The sequence below is a fragment of the Nomascus leucogenys genome, chromosome 5 (genome assembly GCF_006542625.1).
Source record: "Nomascus leucogenys isolate Asia chromosome 5, Asia_NLE_v1, whole genome shotgun sequence".
Taxonomy (NCBI): domain Eukaryota; kingdom Metazoa; phylum Chordata; class Mammalia; order Primates; family Hylobatidae; genus Nomascus; species Nomascus leucogenys.
The window spans coordinates 21,278,674-21,296,224 of NC_044385.1; the positions used below are offsets into that span (position 1 = coordinate 21,278,674).

The following is a 17,551-nucleotide window of genomic DNA, read 5'->3' on the forward strand; positions in this document are numbered from 1 at the left end:
CTTCTTGTTCCAAGGGCTGCGCTAGATGCTTCCATTATTTATCCCATTGCGTTCTCACCGCCATTCTGGGAAATGGGTCATGTTCCAGTGTAAGCAGGAAGGTTCTGTCACCAGGAGGTTCAGTGACTCATTAGGCCACCCAGCCAGGCAGCAACTTGGTGCAGTTCTGCACCAGGCTTGCTTGACTGCAAATCAAGCCCCCAGCTGCAGCCCAGCCCTTCCCAAGGGGGCTGTGTGGGACCCAGCTTCCATGGCATTTCCCTGGGATGCCGGGCTAGTTCCATCTGGGCCGTGGACTGTGCCTTCCCCCAAATGCGTTCATCCAGAACCCTTGGCTGCAGAGCCTCTCCCAAGACTGGCTGCTCATGGTCACCTCCGGAATGTGGCCTTTCCGTGACAGGGTGAGGAGGCTGGAGCCCAGGGTTACCACACATGCTGAGTCCCAGGGCAAGAGGGTTTGAGACATGTCACAGAGAAAGGGAAGGGCTGGTCACCAAACAGTGCTGGGCATGGTGGGGGCAGAGGGGTGGCACTAAGGAGAATGTGATGCAGTTGCTGGTGGTGTCTGCACCTCGGGGCTTCTTGGGACTCTGGCTCCCACCGACGTGCTCAGTGGCTCTGGGGCATGCTCTGAGGTTTGTGACTTGTCCTGGAGAGTCAACACTGTCTTCCTGACATCGGGACCAGCGGCCTGGGGAGTGCAGGTGAGAGCCCGTCCCTAGCACCTAGGAGCTCTAGGTGGCTTTGGTCTGCCACCTGTTGGATCCCTGGGCTGGCCTGTCTCAAAGGAGCACTTCCTCCACCTGGTCTCGAGTCCCCTCCTCCCTCAGCGTCCCGTGAGTGGGCGAGCAGGTCTCTGCTTCCCTGCATGGCTTGGAGCTTCGACTTTGTCTTGGGCAGGCAGGGGAGTGTGGGGAGGGGGCTGAGCCTCACCTTCCTGTGGGTCTCCCGCCCCACCATCCAGCTGGCACCCCCCTGTGGGCATCTCCCCCCAGCCCCTTTCCTCTCCTGGGCAGTGAGTGACTGCCTGCTTTGAGCTACGGGGGCCCTTTTTGGAGAAAGGCCATGTGAAAAGGGATTTCACATTGAGGTCTGCTTCCTGTTTAAGGAGGTGCTGAGAGCTCTTTGCAGAAGTGCAGCCACCTACCATGCGGGCCCCTACAGCACCCTCAGGAGTCGTCCTTCCCCCAGCCTGGCTGCCCCTTTTCTACGCGGTACACACACAGATGCACAGGCAGCCCCTGCTTCAGCGCCCCCGTCACCACTGACCTGGCTCTGCGTGTGAGGGGTATGCTCTGTGTGTGTCCTGCATGGGTGCACCTGTGTGTGTGCAGTGGTGCACAGGAGTCCGCGTGTATGTGCATGTGTGTGCATGAGCACGTGTGTGTGTATGTGCGCACATGGGTGTGTGTGCATGCAAGGGCCCAACCCAAAGCCACTGATTTCCCCCTCCAGCCCTCATCACCTCCTGGAAGGTCCTAACCAGCCAGGCCTAAGTTCACATCCAAAGGATTTGTTTTTTTCTTCCCTTTTCTTTCCGTGCAAATTTCAATTAATACAGTGGTTTCTAAAGCCTGTCATTTTTAAGATGCTGTAGTTTTTGTTTAGTCTGTTCTGGGTCCCAAACCAGCAACTTGGAGAAGTTGGTGGGCAGCGTTGGAACAAGGCCTGGGAGACAGATGCGGGAAGAGTGGAGGGCCAGGTGGAGGGCAGGTGGGCGGGGCCTGTGTGGGCAGCTCCCACCCACACAGAGCAAAGGGGAGAAAACTTCCCCATCCTGCAACTGACACTGCTGATTTCTGCCTCCTCAAGGGCTGTGGGCAGCCTCTGAGCCTGTTGTGTAGGGAGACTGGGGCTCTAAAAGGAGAGCAGGGGAGCGGGGGTGGGATGACTCACCCAACCTCTGCTCTGGAGAAGGCAGAAGCGCAGAGGTGTGTGCTGGGGGAGGTGGTGTGTCCTGGCAGCTCAAGGCCAGCGATTCAGCCCCCGGCTGCTCAAGTGCTCTGCTGTCCCTGCCCCTGTTACCTTCCCCAGCGTCTAGGTAGTCCCCGCCAGTTCAGCTGGAGCTGCTCGTGTGGAGGCCAGGGCCATGAGGCAGTTGAGTTGGAAGCATTTTCTCAGGCTTTTTGGGCTGGGGGCTCACCTATGAGGAGGCCTGGTGTCGATGGGGTGGGTGCGCCAGGCATGTCTCTGGGATGAGCAGAGGCTGAGAGAGCCCCCTGCCTTTCCCCCACAATACGGACTTCTCCATCCACACTGGGACCCCTTCCGAGGCCACCTTCTGACCTGAACTTGTGCTCCAGAAGATTTCCCCTCTTTGGAAAGAGCCAGAGACACTTATGGGCAGGCTCAGCCTTCAGGCTGCCTGAGAGCAGCAGAGATGGGGCTTGAGGACAGACGACTTCTCCCACCAGGACAGGTTCTGGCTTTGGAAGCCCTCGCTTTATGGAAGGGCCGAGGCAGCCAAGGGGATACAGTGGGGCCCTGAGTAGAACCTGCCCCCAGTCCCCTCTCTCAACTCCACCGTAGCAGCAGGATCAGGACAAGCCACCCCCGACCCCCGCTGCTGCTCTGCCTCCGTCTTCCTTCTTCTGCTGGTTCCTGTGGGGTCTCCCGGAGGAGCTCCTTGGGCTTTGTGAGGCCAGCCGATGGGCTTGGAGTGAAAGTGAAGGCTGTCCGATTCAGTGAGGCTGCCCCTTTTCTCCTGGTTCAAGAGCCAACCCCAGGCTGGGTGGTGGTGCACACCTGTAATCCCAGCACTTTGGGAGGCCAAGGTGGGAGGATCACTTGAGGCTAGAAGTTTGAGACCAGCCGGGGCAACATAGCGAGACTCCCTTATCTACTAAAAAAATTGTCTAAAAAAAAGAACAAAAAAAATTAGAGCCAGTACCAGCTGGAACAGAGTCCGCTGCCCCCTCAGAAAGACGTGTCTTGACTCAGGGCGCTGAGCTGACTGCGGCTGTCGGGCAACACACGCCCCAAACCTTCATCCACCAGGCGGGAAAGGAGCTGCTGGTGAGCCCTGCCCCAGGCCGCGGCCCTCATGTCGCCTTCCCTCCCACGTAGGACCTACCTGGAGGAGGAGCTCACGAAGGCCCGGAAGAAGCCCAGCCTGCGGAAGGACATGTACCAGAAGATGATCGAGGTGGACCCCGAGGCCCCCACCGAGGAGGAGAAAGCACAGCGGGCTGTGACCAAGCCGCGGTACATGCAGTGGCGGGAGACCATCAGCTCCACGGCCACCCTGGGGTTCAGGATCGAAGGAATCAAGGTGAGGCCGGCGAGTGAGGGCAGCCTTGGGCCCCACCCGTGCCCACCTCGGGGGGCTTGGCTTCTCTTAGGGCCCTTTGGAAGTTGTAAGCTTCTCCAGGCACAGGCTCAGAGTGTGGGTGGCCCGCCCCACGGCCAGACATTTGGAGACATCAGCGTATTCCTCAGGCGGGATGGCTGTGTAGGGGCTCAGGCCTCAGAGCAGAGTGGCTTCTAGCCCTGCCCAGCTGTCAGCCCTCTACCGAGGACTCTCCATTTAGCCCAGACGGTGCCTGGCACCGAGAACCAGGCGAGAGCCGCCTGCGGGATGCCTGTGGGGGAGCTGGTTCATTCTGCCGTGGCCTCAAACCGGGACTGGCAGACAATTCGGGGAAGGGAGGAGCGTGCTGACCGCCTTTGATGTTGGAGCCAGGGTCCCTCAGAAACTGCATTCTCTCCTCTTTGCTCTTCCATCTTCTTCTTCTTTTTTTTTTTTTTGAAATTTCAAAATATTTATTGGAACAGAAATAGAAACATAAGCCCCCAAGAAACAACATGACAAACTTTATGAGTGAATGTAATTTTCCCCTAATTAATATATTTACTTTGTGTTTGTGGTTACAAAATGATGGCTCTTTCCCTTCTATCCCTTTGTACCTATGTGCATCTGGCAGAAAAGCTCTTAGCTCTGGCTATGGGCACACAGAAGCTTCCTATACATGATTATGTTCAAATGTTGATTTACTGTCCCCAGAATAAATTGGGGAACTGGCACTGTCTGGATTGATGACTGTCTGTATTGATCACTGGTGCTGTCTGGATTGATCTCCCTGTCCCTGGGCCCCTGTGTCCACCCTTGCTGTTAAATTCGCAAGAGCCGGGCTTTGGGGTGCCGGCCCCTCAGGGTCTCAGAAGCTGTCCCTCTCGAGCAGATGGCGGTCTCTGTGGGGTTGTCGGGTCTCCCATTCTCTGACCAGTGATGGTCTGCATCATCTCCAGTGTCCAGCCTGGAGTCCGGGTTGGGCAGCCGATCATCCTGCTGGGAGGTTCCCCTCAGCCTCCTTTCAGATGGCATTTAGACGTAGCTTCCGCAGCTGTCAGTGGCTCGCTGCCCACGGTGGCATGTGGGGGAAGTTTTTACCTTCCCCTGGGACAGCTGCTTTGCGAGCTCTGGGCTGAGAAAGGCATTTGCCCCCTTCTTTGTCTTTTGAAACCAGCCCTTCCCTCTTTTTTGCAACCAGCTCTGAGACTGGATGCAAATTCTGTACCCCTCCACCTTCTCCTTAACACTCACTTTCCTTTCTTTATTTGTTCGAAACAATCCACTTTCCCCTCACCTCTCCCTCTCAAGCAGGATGTGCTCCTGGTCTGTCTATTGTCCAGCCGTCAGAACAGCCGACAGCCTGTCTTCCCACTCAGAGAGAAGCCAGCTGTCTTCACCATCACCTGCCTGCCCCGCCCTTAGCCAAGAGGCTCTGCCTGGGGTGCGCTGCCCACTGCCCCCGGCTTTCGGCCCCCCTTGCACCCAGGGCTGCTCCCTCGGCCCCAGGTCCTGCCAGTCCTGTCAAAGGCAGCCACAGTGAGGACACAGCTGAAGTAATCTCCAGCCTGAGGGCAGACACGGCCCACTGTTGGTACTCCTGGCGGAGCATTCCCTTTGATTTAGAGGAAATCTAAAGAACAGATTTCCTCATAGGTCAGCAAAGCCCCACATGAGGGCCCAGGACAGCCTGAACAGAGATAGTGCTGGGGCCAAGAAGATGCGAGTGGGGTGGGCGAGGGAGCAGAGATGGGCAGGGCTGTATTGGATCCTGGCTTTCAGAAAACCTGAAAGAAGAAATGGTAGATTATAAAGGAAGTCAAGCTGAGCTCAGGGCGGGAGAAAGTCTCTCCTGCCTGTGCTGAGGGGAGGTGCCTCTGGCGGGCAGGAAACCTCTGGGCACCGGGCCCAGGCCCCTGAGTGGGAAGTCGAGGCCGACCCTCTCTCTTGGCCCTGCTGTTGCACTCAGGACGGGCCAGCCCCGGGCCATGCTCCTCTATCCTCGGCCCAGATGCCCTTCACACCTCCGGGCCTTTCCTACCACTGTTCACTCGTCTGGGGATGTCAGCGCCACCCTCTGCATTCTCCCGTGTCTGGGCGCAGGGCAGGCTCCCCTCTGCTGTGCACACCACCTCCATGCGCCATATGTGGACACCTGGGTGCTTCCACTGGCCCTGCCCCAGGTCCAGATGGGGCTCACCTGCTCTGTGGTGTTGGGTGGGTGAGAACAGTCTCTGCCCGAGGGTCCCTGCTGACCCCCTCCTGGGTGGGCTGTTCTCTTTCTCAGAAAGAAGATGGCACCGTGAACCGGGACTTCAAGAAGACCAAAACGAGGGAGCAGGTCACTGAGGCCTTCAGAGAGTTCACTAAAGGAAACCGTAACATCCTGGTGAGTCTGGCACCTCCAGAGAGGGTCTCTCCAGCCAGCCAGGAAGGGACAACTGTGTCTACTCTGGAGGTGCCTATGGGGAGGACAAGGCATTCCCAGGGACAGCACACCCCACCCCGAGTTTGTAGGGCTCTGTAGAGAGGCCACTGGCAGAGACTTTTGTGGCTCTCTCACTCTGCCCTTTCAAAAGTCAAAGGCACGCCGGGCACAGTGGCTCACGCCTGTAATCCCAGTACTTTGGGAGGCCAGGGCAGGCAGATCACCTGAGGTCAGAAGTTCGAGACCAGCCTGGCCAACATGGTGAAACTCCGTCTATACTAAAAACACAAAAATTAGCCGGACATGGTGGCGCATGCCTGTAATTCCAGCTACTTGGGATGCTGAGGCAGGAGAATCGCTTGAACCCAGGAGGCAGAGGTTGCAGTGAGCTGAGATTTTGCCATTGCACTTCAGCCTGGGCAACAAGAGTGAAACTCTGTCGCAAAAAAAAAAAAAAAAAAAGTCAAGGGCACTGAAGTTAGTACCCAGGAAGGTTTGGATCCATCCTGGCCCCAGGCTTCTGCTTGGAAAGTGAAGAGGAAGGTGATGTGCTTGTCTCTGGCATGCGGCAGGTAGGCGGGGAAGCTTGGCTTACACTCACTGACTCTCCCTTAGCTATTGGCCCCATAGCTCCGGAGAGCATTTCCCATGCCCTGAGAGAGAGAACAGTGCCCACCGCCTGCCAGGTGTCATGCCAAGCGTGCAGCAAATCTTCACAGCAGACCTGCTGTGGGTAGACCTGCTTGTCCCCATCTTGTGTGCCCGAGGTCACACTGCCCCCTGCCAGCGAGAGCTGGTGAGCTGTCTCCGAGTCCGGGAGCGTGGGTTGTACAAGTTCATGACAAAGTTCTGTCTTATGTGTTGCTGCCGCAGCGGCTCCGCAGACTGGATAGATGCTCTGCCCACTGGGACCAGAGCACTGACCCTTCCAACTGAGTCAGGGAATAATTGTGCCACTGTGCCCCAAGTGCACGGCTCCCTGGGACAGTCAGAGATCCAGGCACATCTGGGACACGGGCCCTGGAGCCCCTGTGAATGGCACCTTCTGAACAGTCCACAGCAGCTGCAGAGCAAGTAGGGGCGGACCAGGCAGCCCTTTCTCCAAGGAGACTCAGTACCAGCTGGAACTGGGAAATCTTCCTTTTCCAGCTGGGGAGGCTTCCCTTGGCTCTTGGCAAGCTCTGAGGCTGCAGGCAGGGGGAATACGCCTGACTGTTTCGTAGCCCAAGTCCTCCAATTCCTGAGTCCCCTGCAGGGGAGGATCTCAGCCCCTAAGCAGTGGCCACCATGGAACATGCCTCATATGCCTGGGGTTTGTTCCTGGTGCTGAACACTCCAGGGGGCTGCTTGGCTGGCCCTGCCAGCTGTCACTGCTTTCTAGCAGGCATTGAGGAACTCTGTGTACCTGTGTATGACGGGCTTCCCAAGGCAGCCCGGGGGTGAGACCAACAGAGCTGGCTTCTGGGGAAGATGGGGCACCCCCAAGGCCAGCAAAGCTTGACACGAGTTTATAGGGCTCCATGGAGAGGGCACTGGGAGAGTTATTTGTGGTTCTCTCTCTTACCCTGTCCTTTCAAAAGTCAAAGGTCCTGACATTTATGCTGAGAAAGACGCCACAGCAGCCCTGCTCACAGGAAGCTGCCTCTAGATGTCCGGCATTCAGGGTGTAAAGCACACTCACGGGAGGAACCACTAGAGGCCGCATGGGTGTTCTGATACTGCCCTTCCTGGCACCGCCTGCTCCTGGAGAAAGGGTGGTGGGAGAAAGGGCAGGAGCGGAGCCCAGCTGCAACCCCTCCTCTAGGCTGCAGTTTCTTCATTTGTAGATAAGGAGATTGGAATAAGTGATCAGGGTGTAAGGTCACTGCCATTTCTACAGTCTGTGACTCTAATGAGCTAAATGGGCTAAAATCCACCCCTTCCCCATGCAGTGTTTAAAAATCTGGTCCTCTTTCTATTCCCAGATCGCCTATCGGGACCGGCTGAAGGCCATTCGAACCACTCTAGAAGTTTCTCCCTTCTTCAAGTGCCACGAGGTAGATACTGGGCTTTTGCCCTCTTGAGCAGAATGCTGTGCGTGCCGACAGGCCTTCTCCTTCTCCTTCCAGAAGCCTGGGGCATCGGGCATTTTCAGGGTGGTGCAGCCAGAGGCAGGCCATCAGGGACCAGCCCCTCGCTGCACAGGGGAGCTGCGTCTTAATGCTCCCTGGGGGTGACCACACGGGCTGTCCTGCCTGAGACCCCTGGCTATTGCCCCCTTTCTCCTCCCTTGTCCTTCCAGCTCCAGAGTCTTGTCCATTCTGGGCAGCCGTGGCAGGACTTCTATCCCACACACCCTGTGGTCTCAGGGCAGAAGCTCTCTGAGCTGCTAGAGTAGCCGGGCACCCCCTGACCACCACCTACATCTTCAGATGAGACCCTGAGGAGGGCAGGCAGGTCTTCAGGTGCCACTCTCGGGCAGGGCTGGAACCTCCCAACTTTGCATACGTTGGTTGGCAGGGGCAGCAGGCAGCAGGTGGGGAACTGAGACACCTGAGAGAGGCTCTGGGAGGTGTTGGCAGGTTCCCTGGAGGGGTATGAAACCCTGACATGGGGAGTCCAGGTCCCCAGCCATATGACACATTCACACACACATTCACAGATCCCACACTCATCAATCCTATACCACACACATTCACAGATGACACTCATAAAAAAAAAAAAAAAAAAAAAAAAAAAAAAAAAAAAAAAAAAAAAAACACATAAATCTACATGCACACACATTCACAGATCACACTCATAAACCCTACATGCACACACATTCACAGATCACACTCAAATCCTACATGCACACACATTCAAAAAAAAAAAAAAAAAAAAAAAAAAAAAAAAAAAAAAAAAAAAAAAAAAAAAAAAAAAAAAAAAAAAAAAAAAAAAAAAAAAAAAAAAAAAAAAAAAAAAAAAAAAAAAAAAAAAAAAAAAAACAAAATCCTACATGCACACACATTCACAAATCAGACATTCACACACATGCAAATCACGATCACATGCATGCACACACATTCATACAACACATTAACACAAGTCATACATATACAAACATACACATGTATTCATATATCCACACACATTTTTGTGTGCACACCCACTCATACACAAACATGCATGCCTTTACCAGTCACACACACACACACACACACACACACAGCTGCAGTCCTGGGGCCGGCTAATCCCATGGGTGGGTGGGTGTGAAGTGGGATCCTGTGGCTCTCTGCAGCTGCGTAGATGGTTCAGGAAAGCAGCCCCTCTCGTAGGGACTCTCTTATGGAGGCCCTCTTGTGTGGGGTCTTATATGGAGGTGGCCTCAGCCTCAGCCTATGCCCACGGAGAAGGCTGCGGAGCCAGCAGGAGGAACTCATAGGGTCAGCCCTGGGGCACCAGCAGGGCGGTGCATCTTTCTGCAAACTACACCACTAGGCCTCCTCAGGCAGATGGTCTACCTTGCTCCTGGATGTCATTCCCTGCGAGGCACCTGGAGAGGATGGCTGTGAGGAGGGGGTGGCACACCCAGAGAGGAGACTCAGGCTTTGCTGTGCCCCTAGCAGGGAGTTCGGTCCTTCTCAGAATGTTCTTTGCTCTCCTCATCCCCCAGACCCTCAGCTCCTCCTGTGGCCTCTCCTTTCCACTTGATGAAGCATCCTCGTGCCACCTGCCAGAGCCCCCTTTGCCCCAGCTGCGTCTCTGGAGGATGGGGGTGCTGCCTGGCTGCCTGACCCCAGGGGCCGAGCCTGGGAGGACTTCAGGCCACAGAGCTCTGTCTCAAAGTCATTCCCACCCTTCTTCAACACTTCTGCTTTTGTTGCGTGGAAAAGCATTTTGTTCTACACTTTTTGGAGTCTCACTTAAGGTCTAGAAAGAGGCCAAATCAGCTCGGGTCTATTGTTTTCCACCTGGGAAGAGGAAGCCCCTTTTTTGGGCTCAGCCTCGCCAGGGGCCCCACCTGCCCTGCACTGCTGGAAGCTGGAATGTCACCTCAGCCCTTTCTGTGCCCCCGGCCTTCCTCTGGCCCCACTGAGGTGATGCAGGGGTATGTGTGGCCATATTTGGGAAAGCACCTCGCTCCCATGCAGAGGCTCTGAGCTCACCTGGGGGGGGGCAGGCTCTTTGGTGCCCACTGTCCCTGGGCCAGGCTGGGAAGGCCCTATAGGGTCTGTCCACCCTGAATCTTCAGGGGATTGTGCTGCTGGGGTGGGGGTGCTGTGTGCATTTGAAATGGGTTCTTTTCCACCCCCACCCTGGGAGAGTTTGGACTCTCCTGGGCACCTTCCCTTTCACTCCGATTCCCTCCAGAGTGTTCGGGAGGAGTCAGGTTCTAGGAGGCGGAAGGGCGAGGCCCCAGGTTTGGTTGTGGTCTAGAAAGAGTGGAAAGTTTGCCCAGGTGCAGTGATTCATGCCTGTAATCTCAGCACTTTCCAAGGCTGAGGCAGGAGAATGGCTTGAGCTTAGGAGTTTGGGACCAGCCTGGGTAACATAGTGAAACCCTGTCTCTACAAAAATAAAAAAACAAAAAGTTAGCCGGGCATGGTGGTGCATGCCTGTAGTCCCAACTACTCGGGAGGCTGTGGTGGGAGGATCGCTCGAGCCCAGGAGATCAAGGCTACAGTAAGCTGAGGTTGCACCACTGCACCCCAGCTGGGGGGACAGAGTAAGACCCTGTCAGGAAGGAAGGAAGGAAGGAAGGAAGGAAGGAGGGAGGGAGGGAGGGAGGGAGGGAGGGAGGGGGAAGGGAGGAAGGAAGGAAGGAAAGAAGGAAAAGAAGGAAGGAAGGAAAAGAAGGAAAAGAAGGAAGGAAGGAAAAGAAGGAAAGAAGGAAAAAGGAAGGAAGGAAAAGAAGGAAGGAAGGAAAAGAAGGAAGGCAGGAAGGAAGGAAGGAAAGAAAGAGGGAGGGGAGTGGAAAGTGTGCAGGGGGTGAAGGGGTGCCTGCTGCTGCCCACACAGAAGGGTGGTCGCTGACCCTGGAACCCAATGCTCTCTACCCAGGCATGGCCATTCTTGGCCGGCTCTGCTGCCTGGCTGAAAATGGGGATTGGAATTGCAGGTGCCGGACTGCCCGGCTTGAGCGAGCCTCCCCACCTGGTCACCCAGGCCCCAGTCCGCAGTGGGGAGGGCGAGGCCGGGGCTTCAGCTCACCCCTCACCCCCCTGTTCCCCTCAGGTCATTGGCAGCTCCCTCCTCTTCATCCACGACAAGAAGGAACAGGCCAAAGTGTGGATGATCGACTTTGGGAAAACCACACCCCTGCCTGAGGGCCAGACCCTGCAGCATGACGTCCCCTGGCAGGAGGGGAACCGGGAGGATGGCTACCTCTCGGGGCTAAATAACCTCATCGACATCCTGACTGAAATGTCCCAGGACGCCCCACTCGCCTGAGCTTCCCACGCCCTCCCTGGCCCCCGCCTGGGCCTCCTTTCCTCCTCCTGTGCTTCCTTTCTCGTTCCTAACTTTTCCTTCACTTACACCTGACTGACCCTCCCGAACTGCACTACAAGACACTTTGTAGAAGAGGAGATGAGAGTTTCTAGTCATTTTCCTAACTTCGGGGCTTGGAGGTGGTGTTGCACTGCTCTTTGTAGAGAGGGTCACCTACTAGAAGAGAAATGCCCAGTCCGAGAGGTGGGTCAGGTGTAGAGCTGGAGGGGGTCCCTGGCTGCTGAGGGGACCCTACCAGATGAGCCCTGCCTCTGGGAGCCCCCTAGGAAGCGCCAGCCTGGACCGACCACCTGCGGAGGCCTGCTGCCCCCTGGCGGCCAGTGCTGTTAGAGTGCTGCCAAGCACAGCCTTGTTACTGCCAGGGTCTCCTCACCGGAGAGCCCAGGGGGCCGGCCGGGTTCCTAGTGCCTGGCTAGGAGCAGGGCTTTCTGGTAGTTGGGGCACAAAACCATCGGGGAACCACATGTTGACTGTGAGCAAAGTGTCTTCCTATTAGCAGCCTCAGGGATGCCCTGGTGGCCTCTCCAGGGCTGCTCAGGCAAGGTCCCCCATCCATCTGGTATGGAAACCTGCTGGCTCCAGGCCAGACCCAGGAGCCAGGAGAAGGCCAAAGCCAGCTTGGCTGTGTTCTCTGATCTAGGCCTTCCCAGAAGAGGCGAGCAGAAGCTGTGCCATTTGGAATTGCAACCCATGAGTTCAGAAGGCACACTCTGCCATGCTGTGCTCCAAGGGTGCTACCAGGGGAAGATGGGACCTATAGAGGCTCTGGGCCCTGGCCCCAGGGAGGAACACGTTTTTCTTGACCCTCACCTACCTGGTGCTAGTTGGTCAACCCTGCCTGCATACATGGGCTCCTGCCATGGGGCCCAGAGTCCCTTGCAGATATAGAAATAGGGAAGGAGCTCAGGTCTGCGCCAGGCAGAAAGAAGGCAGGCTTCTGGCTTCCAGAGAGCAGTGGTGGCCTCCTGGCCTGATTTGTTATTGCCTCTGAAATAAGCCTTACCGCCTGGAGGGCTTAGATTCCTGCTTCTCCAGTGTAGTGTGGGTATCTTGCAGGGTATGTGGTGGATGCCAGGGCATGCTCCAGGCACCTCTTCCTGAAGTCTCTGCGTTTGAAGATTCGTGGAGAACCTATTTAAGCCCAATTTTAACTGAAAGCCAGTGAGTCTGTTACGGAAGGGAATGTAAAATTTGCATGACTTCTTAAGAACAAAACCCCCAGCTCTGTGCCCCAGGCTCCTTGGGGCTTGCCACCCACTCCTTTGCTGTTAGAGGTAGAGGAGCTGGGAGAGTCCAGGAGCTAGGGACACAGAGGGAGACTGTGGACCAAGTGGTCTGGAGGAACCACTGCCCACCCCACCATCCCGGGGTCTCTGGGGAACTGTCAACCTGCCCACGGGACATGTACATTTCCCCTTTTGTGCTGGAAGTGTGAGTGACACTTGCTGGGGGTGGAGGGTGGGACACATGAGGATGTATAAGTACAGATTTTAAAAAAGGAAATCACTTAAACTTCCTGGCTCCTGTTTGAAACAGTGGTGGGCTCCTGTGTGGGCCGACTTGCTAAAGGTCACACATGCGCCCGGTGGAGCACGAGAGACCTCGTGGCAGCATGTGATCTGGAAGGCAGGCAGGACGGGGGCGTTGGGAGCCAAAGTCAACTCTGGGCCTCTGGAGCTATAGTGACTTTTGGGCTAGAAGGGACCCTGGTCTGTGCTTCAGCCGTTTGCAGGGCAGGGGGCATCATTAATTCAGACGTAAAGATTCTATGACTGGACTGGCCAAAAGTTATCCTCATTCCATCTGTGAAAGAAGTTTGCTAAAGCAAATCATGATATGAACGAAAATTACAGGGGACCTGTTTAAGAGAACAAAATGTTCCAAGCACTTTAGGCAGACACCAGCTGTTTGCAAACAATGTGCTAATATGCAAATAATGTGCTTATTAAAGGATGCCCATGGGGCCTCTTATTGGCAATACTTGGCTGTGGGTTACATTAAATATGTGAAAGTAGTATGAAATAGCATCATTTTAGGGTTATTCTGTTACTTAGGGTTTTTGTTTTCTGTTTTGTTTTTCTTTTTTTGTATTTACCATACTAGTTCTCTTCCACACCTACTCTGTCTCTCAAGCCATTCTGCCGCCCGCTTCCCTGCCATCTGGCCCTTCCCTTTGTCTCAGTGGGATAGATGGATTCTGAAATGGAATCTCCCAGAACCCGTGCCCTGGCAGCCTGGAAGACCGTGCCTGCCCAGCCCTCATCGCCACAGGGACTCCTTGGGTCCTGGCAGTGCAGGTGCCAGCAGGCAGGACAAACTCTGTGTACCTGTGCCCAGGTGAACGGGTGCTGGGTCCTCTTGCCCTGTCCTCCGGGGGGCGCCTGGGAGTTCTTGGCATTCAGCACTGCTTAGCATTCTTGGAAGGTTTCCTCAACTGCTTGCTTTTCCCAGGCTTGCCTTTAGTGTCATGTAAGACATTTTTAAGTTATATTTATTTTGTTGGGTTTTAAAATTGCACAGAACACTAAGACCGAAAGGCTGGACTCTTGTTTCTCCTTGAAAACTTTGTCTTTGTTTTGAACTTCCTTTCTCACTTGGTAGAAAGAGCCCAGAAGCAGCCCTGGCCCCATAAGATGGACTCTTTCATCCTTCAGTTGTATTTAGCTTTGAGTTTCTCTGCACCCGTCCAACCCATGTGTATATAACCCAGCCTCTGGCTCTGGGGTGTTCACCTCGTCAGTGCCTTTTGTTCTGGAGGAGAGGACCCCCACCCCTGCCGAGAGGCTCTCTTCCTGTTCTGCACCCCTCTCCCCATGGGACCTTGGAGAAAACTGAACTGTTACAAACCCCGTGCACAGTGCCTGTCAAACAGATGCAAACCTTCCTGAATAAAGCCTTGGAGACCAGCGCTGTCTGTGATGTGATCCTTCTGGCCCCCAGCCCTGAGACCTGGCTGAGGGGCAGGCTGGGGAGTCAGGAAGCTAGAGGGCCCACATGGGGACTGTTAGGGGAGTGGGTGTCAGATTGGGTAACATTTTAATTTGTAAAGAATATAAACCACTCTCCAAAACGAGTCTTTTCAACCCTCATGAAACTTTGAAATAGTAGCTCAGAGACTAGAACATCAACCAAGAAGCACTGTCCCCAAGTAGCGGGGGTCTCCAGTGCAGCGATCGCTTCTGGGGCCTTACTCTAAGCTAGACTGGGGCTGAACGCGCCCATCGGAGTTCCCGTTTTACCCAGATCAATTCCCTGAACAAAGATTTATAGTCTCTGTTTTACAGATGAGGAAACTGAGGTTTAGATGAAGCAACTTGACCTAAGTGGGGAGCAAGGATTTGAATCTAGAATGTGCCTTGATTGAAAACCAATTTTGTCATCCTCCTAACTGGCGGGGCGGGGGGTGTGGGAGCAGTGTCTGGAGGGCAGAGAGCTTGTCTTATCTTTGTCCCAGATCCCAGGCTCTAAGCCCCTGACTTGGCACACGGTAGCAGCCCAGGGAGGGTCTGGAGAACTAGTTCATGGCTGCTTGGCTGGGGCGTCCAGAAAAGACCTTTGGGGGCGAAGCCCCTGCCACACATCTTGATGGTTTCACCATCTGCTACCATGCACTTTCCTTTAGGCCTCTCCCTAGCTCTGGATTGCTGGGGGCTTCATTTGCAGAACTCAGAATTCTTTATTTGGAGGTGGAGGTCCTTCCTTTTTCTCCTTTCTCCTTTCTTGTTTCCTTTCCTCCCTTCCTCCCTCCCTCCTTTCTTTCTTTTCTTTCTTTTCTTTTTTTCTTTTCTTTCCTTTTCTTTCTCCCTCTGTCTCCCTCCCTCTCTTCCTTTCTTCTTTTTCTCTCCTCCTCCTCCTCCTTCTCTCTCTCTTTCTTTCTTTCTTTTTTTTAACAGTCTTCCTCTGTTTCCCAGGCTGGCGTGCAGTGGCACGATCACGGCTCACTACAGCCTCCAGCCTCCACCTCCTGGGCCCATGTGATCCTCTCTTCTCAGCCTCCTGAGTAGCTGGGACCACAGGCATGCACCACCATGCCCAGCTAAATTTTTTGCATTTTTTGTAGAGATGGGGTTTCACCATGTTGCCTAGGCTGGTCTCAAACTCCTGGCCTCAAGCAGTCCTCCTACCTCAGCCTCCCAAAGTGCTGGGATTACAGGTATGAGCCACCGTGCCCAGCTGCATCCTTTCTTTATCATCACTCTGAGAAGTGATAGGCTGTGAGTACAGATGAGGAAAGCCACAGGGCCTTTGCACCTGCTCTCCACAGGCTGGCATGTGGTAACTGCTTCCTTCAGATTTTTGTGCCTTCACTTACATGGTATTGTTGGTGATGCCACAGCAACCAGCTCTGCAGGTGCCAAGCAATGTCCAGCAATGGAGCCCTTTATTGCCTTCAGACAGGTGGGCCATCCAACTGCAGAATTCCGCCCTGCGGTCTGTTTTGTAAGGAGACCAGCTGTCCCATATGTGTCCTTGCATACCTGGATGGTCAGTCACCAGTTCCTTTCCAGGACCACTGCTGGCACCAATTGCCTTAGCCTGGGCCCCCTAGAAACAGGTCACTGTGGCCACTGCTTGGCAGCAAGTGTGACTGACTCCTTAGTCTCATAGGATGTCTTCAGAGACACTGCATGAACTGCCGTGTCTGGGGACAGTCCTCCTAGGGGAGGCAAGGATAGAAATATCTGTGGCAGCTCCCGCTGGCTCTGTCTCCCAGTGGTCAGTCTTCCCAGAGGGTGTGATTTCTGGGGTGGCACCGTCAGCCTCCCCAGTAACCACGGGGCCCCTGAACCTGTGCACAGATGCCACATCCCCATAGAGTGTCCCTGTGGTGGTGGCAGCATTGGTGACGTGGCTCCAAGACCACAGGCACCGTACCAGCCATGGCTGGGTGGCTGCAGTCTGGCACGTTGTGTAAACTAAGTTTGGATGGGACCTTTTCCAGCAAACACCAGCAGGGTAGCATCCATCCAACCCCCAGCCCCTGCTGGTCCTCTCTGCCCCTTGTATGTACTTGACTGAGGGCTTCACCCTTTTACTCGATTGGGCAGGAGGCTGGGGTCACATGGGACTGCTCCCCAGTCCTATGGGGAGGGGAGAGAAGATGAGAATAAAGGAGCTCCGCGGGGTGCCACGGTAGGTTGACTGGGGAGTGCTCAGCGGTGTTGGTGAGGGTAGGCCGTCTCCATACCACGGCACACCAGAACAACGCTCCTCGAACCAGTCTGAGAATTGATGATGAGGGGAAGACCCTGGGAGAGGCACTGGGAGATGCCTGCTTCTAAGCAGCTGTGGGCCAGGTCAGGCCTGTGACCTCTCCTCCCCACATCTGCTAGGGCACCACAATCTCTGGGAGGTCTTCACTGACGTCCAGATGGTTGCTTGTGTTAACATGGTAGTTCTTCACCTTTTGGGTCACATATACCTTAGATAATTTAGAGGAAGCTGTAAATCTCTCCAGAACAACTCATATGCATGTACACAAATGATTCTATGTACACATGTACACAAATGATTCAAATGGGGGGACCCACGGACACCCCCCAGCCTCCAAAGTCCATTGGTAAATGCCCAGATGGCGTATGGGCCCTGGTTTGTAAAAACCCTGCCCAGTAAGACATCATGGACGAGTGGCCCCTTCGCCTGCTCCCTCTAGTGTGTGACATCTCTGTGCATCAGAGACCTGCCTGGCCCCTGGCCCCCTCTTTTCCACTCCCTTAACCGCCCAGCTTCTGAACAGGTGTCACGTTAGAAATATGGCCCACCTGATTTCCTAGTCTATTGGAAACAGTCATGCCATTAATTTATGTTTGGTCTGTAACTGCTTTAGTACTATAATAGCAGAGTTGAATTGTGTAGTTGTCATGGAGACCGCGCGGCTGCAAAGCCTAAAATATTTACCGTCTGGCCCTATACAGAGAAAGTTTGCCAACTCCTGCCTGAGAATAATGGCAACCAGTAGCAATTAAGGATTGCTTTGTGCCAGGCACCATACCAGGTGATTAAAGCTAAATCGTTTAATCTTTATAAAAAACTCTATGATCAGCTTCGTCAACCCCATTTTGTAGGTAAGAAAGTAGAGGCACAGAGAGGGTGAGTAACTCATCTAAGATCACACAGCTGGTAGGCAACAGACGCAGGCTTTGAAACAGGGTTCAAAACCTTTCCATGACTCTGCACCCTATTCCTGAGCAGTCCAGGAGGTCTCCACAGCAGCAGGGTTTGCCCCGGCACCAGCACTATTCTGGGATTACTGAGACAGCTGTTGTCAAGCTGAGTCCTGGTTTGGGGACCCGGCCAGGCCCTGTGGAGTATGGACAGCTGAGTTGCAGCAACCCTTGGCTCTAGCCCCCAAGATCAACTGTCAG

At 54.6% G+C, this 17,551-nt stretch overlaps 1 protein-coding gene across 2 annotated transcripts in view; it reads left to right on the forward strand.

Annotated features, from left to right (window-relative positions):
- Positions 1 to 13,196, forward strand: part of ITPKB (inositol-trisphosphate 3-kinase B) — a 107,533-nt gene extending 94,337 nt beyond the window's left edge. Inside the window, exons 5-8 of one of the 2 annotated variants that reach the window (XM_003275105.3) lie at positions 3,067 to 3,271; positions 5,577 to 5,678; positions 7,682 to 7,753; positions 10,911 to 13,196. In XM_003275105.3, the coding sequence (XP_003275153.2) occupies positions 3,067 to 3,271; positions 5,577 to 5,678; positions 7,682 to 7,753; positions 10,911 to 11,126 (595 nt within the window). In that variant the 3' untranslated portion in view covers positions 11,127 to 13,196. The remainder of the gene's footprint in view (positions 1 to 3,066; positions 3,272 to 5,576; positions 5,679 to 7,681; positions 7,754 to 10,910) is intronic. The other variant, XM_030812790.1, reaches the window with a different exon arrangement.
- The last annotated feature ends 4,355 nt before the right edge of the window (positions 13,197 to 17,551 follow it).